Below are 6,504 nucleotides of genomic sequence, written 5' to 3' on the forward strand. Positions count from 1 at the left end.
TGAGGGAGCCTCTCCTCTCTCTGCCGTGGTTGTGAGCCGTCCAGCTGGGTTAAAGCAGTCTGTTAAACGTAGGAATGTGAACATTAAGAGCCCTGTTGGGAGAACAGACTCACACACTAATAAAGCAGAACACTCTCTCTATCCACAAAGTACCACGTCATGAAGCTGATACAAGAGAAATGCACCCTGGTGCTCTTTCATTTTGAGAACGTCATCCTGCAAATAGCTGGCTGTGTGTTTGACGGACAGAAAAAAATTAAGAATGGAATATCAACTTGACATGGAAACTAGGATAATAGTTTTAGTGTAACTGCGTTCAACAGAGTCTTGAGACCAGTAGCAACACAAGACGAGGTCTGCTGTTCATGTGATTACCAAAGTGCACATGACCCAACCTGGCTATGATGTGAGTGACCGACCAAACATGTTTGGTAACATAATCTCTCTTTCATTTCTCCCACCACTAAGTGCAACGCTGAAATAACTAACACAGGGGTTACTTTCCATTTTGACCTATTTTGTTACCCATATATGCACATAAAGATTATTTACTCTTCTTGATCTAATTATATAAGGTGTGGTTTACGAGTTGCATTAGAGTGAATGCAGCAGAGCTCACGTAACACTGTTTATTATGGTCCACGGTTAAACACAAACTGCGCATTACTTTAACAAATTAAAGGTTGCAGAGCTTAAAAGGTTGAATGTGTCAATCATTTTATCATTTGCAAAATCATGTTTAAATCGGTTCTCTTTTATGTGTTACTAGATATTCATTAGGCTCCTATTTACTTACTGGATGCTACTTTATAATGGGGGTAGCAGGTGAGTCAGAAAAACCCTGGTTATTAGCTTCTTTAAAGGCTAATAAAATGCTTTCCTCTTTCTGTCTGACAGGTTCAGGATCAAAAGAACAACGCTCTCCTCCCCCAGCCCCCTCGACATCCCCTCTGCTCCCCTCTCTCACCTCCACCACTGACAGGAGCTCCTCTTCCGACACCCAAACCCCAGCACCAACATGCCCAAGAACAGCAAGGTCACCCTTGCCCCCAGCAAGGAGGCCGTCACAGAGTCTGTGGCGGACCTGCTGTCCCTTGAGCAGCCCATGGACTACAAAAGCAGTCAGATGAGCATGGGCCTTAGCCCCGGGGTCACGGCGCCGGGGAAGGGCCTGCTGCCGTCCCCCGACGCCGACGGGGAGGACGCACGGCCATCTTGGAACAACAAGCTGGAGTACATCCTGGCCCAGGTGGGCTTCTCCGTGGGCCTGGGGAACGTGTGGAGGTTCCCCTACCTGTGTCAGAAGAATGGTGGAGGTAGGTGCTGCTAAGGGTGGAGGGGTGGAGCGGGGGGGGGGCAATACAGTGGCAGGGCTGTGGTGGGCCGATGCGGGTCTTGTAGATGGTTTTACGTTTTCAGAGTTATCATATTCAAAGGATCTTTTGATTGTATTGTTGTATTGCTGGCAACTAATGATGAATGTATAACCTGTATTCAGAGCCTAAAGGCTGGCAGAGACAGAAGTATAAACATTACACCACCATCTGTGAGACTGAATGTAGGAGTTGGCAGAAATTATGTGTGGCATAACTTCAGCTTATCAGCGATTAGAGTTGTTTTTGTGCATGATGCCTGAACAAAAAAGCTTTGACTAAATGTAAGTGAATCAAAATGATCAGATTCGACCAGCCCTTCTACTCTATCTTGTGAACATTGTATTTGGTTCACATAACAGAAAACAGCACCCTCAATTCCAACTAATTTAGTTCTCATTTCCTTAATGCTAAACGCAATCATCTCGATCACAAAGGCCTGGGGATACTTTTCTCTCAATCAACGGATGCAGCTGTTGTAGAGGCAACTCCATTTTGCTCTCAAGCTGCTGTTTGTCGATTTGCTTGTGCATTTATTACAATGTGAGTGTGTGAATGCGTGTGTGTGTGTGTGCTTGTGTCACCTGAGTGGCAGACACATGCGGGGTCTGTCCCGACTCGTAAACAATGTGCGTGAGGGTCATGCACGAGGGGAAACCGTTTCACTGTCACCTGTGCACGCCACCATGACATCGTCTTGTTTATGAACGAACGCGCCACAGCTCTTTCTCTCCTCCATTAAACATCTGCCCGACAGTCAACCCAAGGCCGGATGTAACATGTAAACGTTCACAATGCGAGGGCTTTCATGGTAGGCAGCGTGCCTCCGATATGGAGCAGCAATTTGAAATCAGGATGGAAGATTGTACACCCACACAAATGGAATAATTCAACACAAGCTCATGCTTTAAGAATCTATTGGAGATTCATCATATTCAAAAATATGGAAATATAAAGTTATATTCTAGTAATTATATGGTAATATTATATTATATTATAATTATTATTGTAAAAGGACCATCCCATAGCCATCTAAGGGGCAAGGGCAACTCCCTGTATAATGTATGTGTCAGTGGTACCGTAGTGTATCTCCTCTGTTGCCGATGCCAACAGAGAACGTGTCGCCACATGCCACACCTAAGCCCCCCCAGGCCGCGAGCTCCCCATCTGGGTGAACTGCGGTGAGCCATCAGGCTATCTAATGGCCCAGCTGCCCTTGTCAGCATGTAAGGGGCAGAGTCAAACCTTTGCACACTGCATCTCTCAAAGCTGAGGGCGTAGGATGTGTGGCTGATGGCCCGGGCAGAGCCCTTCAACCAGAGAAGAAGAGAGAGGACACATTGTGTGTGTGTGTGTGTGTGTGTGTGTGTGTGTTGGGGTGGAGCGGGGGGAAGTGAGAGTTGGTGGGGGGGCAGGCACAGATCTCTCAGGCACACTAGTGGCGTTCATGGATTGTTGACTGGAGGCCGCCGTTTTAATTGTATTTGCTTCACATGCAGTCATTCTCAGGCTTATCTGGCTGGCATTGTGTGTGTGCTAGGTGCCACACACTGCTGTGATGTCGGTGGCGTGTGGGAGGCTGTGATTACGGCACGGGAGAGGGAAGAGGCAACACCAAGGGGCTCCGTTTCCAAGTGGTTATTGTCAGTGTATTTGTGCTTTACGTGGGAGGTGTATTGGGCACCACAGGAAGTATTCAAATTCAAATATAAGGAAGTATCCTTATATAACTAAGCTTGATAAAAGCATGTGTGTCTGTGTGTCTGTGTTTGTGTGTGTGTATGTGCTTTATTTAGTGGGAAAAGATGGTTTGCTTATGCATTTCCCCCCCTAAATGACACATGTAAGGGGGTATGTTTGATTCTGTGTCATAACCAGCTCATATGATTGCTAGGATTCCATACAGTATCAATTCAGCCAGGCAGACTTCTCATCCAAATAGAATGTGTTCATTTATCGGTGCAGGTCGCTCGACAAAATGTAACAAAATGCCTCCAGCTTGGAAATAAGTCAAAGTTACAATGCCATTATGCGTCATAGAGGAGGCTCCTTCGCATGTGTCGTCTTTTTTCTAGACGTGATAAGCACAGAGGTTCTTCTCAGCGAATGCCAGCCCAGACAAACGTCCCCCCTCTCCCCAGTGATTAGTGGGCTTTGATTAGTGATTCAGTCTGAAAATAGCAGCACCAGGACACGAGGGGGCTGTCCATCCCATCAGCCTCTCCTCCCATGTGACTCTGAATGTCTATGTCACAGCACTGCTCCTTCGTGTCCCGACATGGTGCGGAGGAGGAGGCTCGGACAGAACAGGCTGGCACTTGACACCCGGACGAATAATGAGAGATGAAACAAAATGGTGGGGGATAGAAGGCTGCCTGGGCGGCAGACAGCGATGTCAAATTAAGGATGAAAAGACTGATGAGAAGATGAATAGTAAAATGCAAAATGAAAGAGAGCGAGAGAGAGAGAGAGAGAGAGAGAGAGAGAGAGAGAGAGAGAGAGAGAGAGAGAGAGAGAGACTGCAAGAGAGAGTGTGGTTGGAAACAAAGCCAAACTAGAGTGGAGAAGATTGGTCCCAGAAATAGACTCTGACTGAGAGCTTTTGATGGTGCTTCTGGTGCCATTTACAGCAGTGTGTGCATTTGTACTCTGCTATATATGGATACCTTGCCTTCTGCTTCATCATGCTGAGCTTCCTAGCTTTTTCGACCCCCCACCTACCGTCCACACTTTTACAACTAGGTGTGATAATAAATACCATCAAGCCAATTGTAATTGGACAGCAATTATTCAGTCTCAGAAGATCCCATCCGGGGCTCATTTGGTTCCAATAGCAGAGTCTAATAGGGGATTGTATATCGACAGATATCTGCTCCCTTACAACCAACAACTCAGATAAATCGTATAAATACTTTGAACTTTGAACTCTCCCTCCCTCCCTCTCTTTCTCTCTCACTCTCACCGTGATTTGCCAGGTGCGTACCTGGTGCCCTACTTCATCCTCCTCATCCTCATCGGCATCCCGCTCTTCTTCCTGGAGCTGGCGGTGGGCCAGAGGATCCGACGGGGCAGCATCGGCGTGTGGAACTATGTCTACCCCCAGCTGGGGGGCATCGGGGTGTCCAGCCTCATGGTGGGTGCCACTCCCACTGGAGATCCCACTGGATTCAGTCAAGTGCCATGCAGTGACGTTCATTCACAGCACAGGGAGGACGCTGGTGGCCTGAGGACATGCGTTGTCGCTGCAGCCCCTGCGGATGACATGCGAGTAATGAACGTCTGTGATGTTCATGTTTTGGTTTTTTAATCATAATGCAGCTGCAAGCAATGTCCTGGAAGATATCAAGTCAACGAGCAAACGATTTTATTCGAATCAACAGTTCTTTTTTTACATACATGTCATTCATGAGCAGATACGGGTAAGGCATCTGCCTAAGGTCACCTACAGTGCATTTACACTGTGGACATCTGGGTGAACCCAGGACCGTTTGACTGACCATCTTATCATTCCATTATCTGGCTTCACGAGGAATAATGCATTACAACGGCGTTTTCATTACAATGCATTGATTACAATGCTACATTGATTACAATGCTTTAGTCACTAATGTGAGCACAGCAGTTAATGGTGACAAAACGGTTAATTACCCCCTGGCTGCATGCGCAGCCAACCATGTTTGTTTGCCCTTCTATATGAAGAGCACATTCGTCTGCTTGGAGGGGCTGGCTCTGCCAGGCCAGGCGAGTTCCTCATGTTGATGTTAGACACAAACACTCAAACAGCTCTGTCATCCTGCGTCTTTCTCACCTGTCACCTATCCAGTTAGCAGACAATGATGGACCTCGCGAGAGACTTGTATAAATTATTGATCCAGCCAGTCAGGCTCTGTGGTCAGAAATAAAGGGGGAGGCAGGGCCATGGAATGGGCCAGCGAGGCATGCTTTAATGAGTATGTGACAGAGTGGTGGTTCTGCAGCTATAAATACCTGTTATTGTAAGGCCTCAGTCTCAGGCCACTGGGAGTCTACCTCAATAATTCATACCCTCTCCGACTTCATCTGCATGCCCCTGGTCTAAGACCTGACACATCTCTAACAAACTGTTAAACTGTGTCTTATAACTACCCTGCTCTCGCTGTGCGTTGAGCAGGTCAGTGTGTGGTCATGGCCTATCTCTAAACCCCCCCCTCACCCCCATCCCTCCTCCTGCAGGTTTGCGGCTTCGTGGGCCTCTACTACAACGTCATCATCGGCTGGAGCATCTTCTACTTCTTCCAGTCCTTCCAGTTCCCGCTGCCCTGGGCTGAGTGCCCCATGCGCAGGAATGGAAGCCAGGCCAGTGAGTCCACAACAAATACTCCACGAGTCCACGCTGCGCAACAATGTCTTTGCACCGAATATATGAAAAACCATCAAAACGAAAACACATCAAGGCTTCCCTTGTGATGGGAAACAGTCGAAGCATGGATGATACACAGCGCCATTGTTGAGACGCACAAACCTGCCCCGAGGCGATCCCGTGTTTGGGTAATGGGTTGGGCAGAAGCAGATGGGATCTGATCAGGGGGATCCAGAGAGTAGGGGGGGGGGCAGGGGCATGGAGCGGTCGGGGCCGGGCCGGCGTTTGAAGCAGCGGCTCTCCTTGTGGACGGTACCCCATAGACACACAGCAGTGCACATAAAGCCTTAGTCATTCCTGCTGACGCCATGCCTAGGGACACACACACACACACACACACACACACACACACACACTCACAAACACACACACATACCTTATCCGACTCAGCAGCTGTTGCACACACACACACACAGACACACAAACTGACACAAACACATAGTCACCCTCAACCACACACTCACACATGCTGCGGTAGGCTTTTAGTGGCATGGGTACACACAGGGTACCTTTAGGTTGAGTCATAATCTATTAGTTTTAGCTCAGTAGAGATCTGCCGCTCGCTGCCATTATATAATATGCAGAGAAGAAAAAAAGGTTCTGGGGGTGTGGTTTGAGTCTTTGAGACCGCTGTGCTTTAGATTAACATAAACATTCCACCATCCTATGAATCACAAGTCATGTGCATCATATACTGTGTTCCTCCGACCACAGTGAACTCATGTCCATGTT

At 47.8% G+C, this 6,504-nt stretch overlaps 1 protein-coding gene across 1 annotated transcript in view; it reads left to right on the plus strand.

The window, feature by feature from the left end:
- Positions 1-1,018: 1,018 nt before the first annotated feature.
- Positions 1,019-6,504, plus strand: part of slc6a17 (solute carrier family 6 member 17) — a gene marked incomplete at both ends in the record, with an annotated part of 13,166 nt that continues 7,680 nt past the window's right edge. Inside the window, 3 exons of the mRNA XM_084480067.1 lie at positions 1,019-1,316; positions 4,349-4,506; positions 5,586-5,712. Coding sequence (XP_084336193.1) covers positions 1,019-1,316; positions 4,349-4,506; positions 5,586-5,712 — 583 coding nt within the window. The remainder of the gene's footprint in view (positions 1,317-4,348; positions 4,507-5,585; positions 5,713-6,504) is intronic.

Source organism: Micromesistius poutassou, assembly GCF_964030765.1.
Source record: "Micromesistius poutassou genome assembly, chromosome: 15".
Lineage (NCBI taxonomy): Eukaryota > Metazoa > Chordata > Actinopteri > Gadiformes > Gadidae > Micromesistius > Micromesistius poutassou.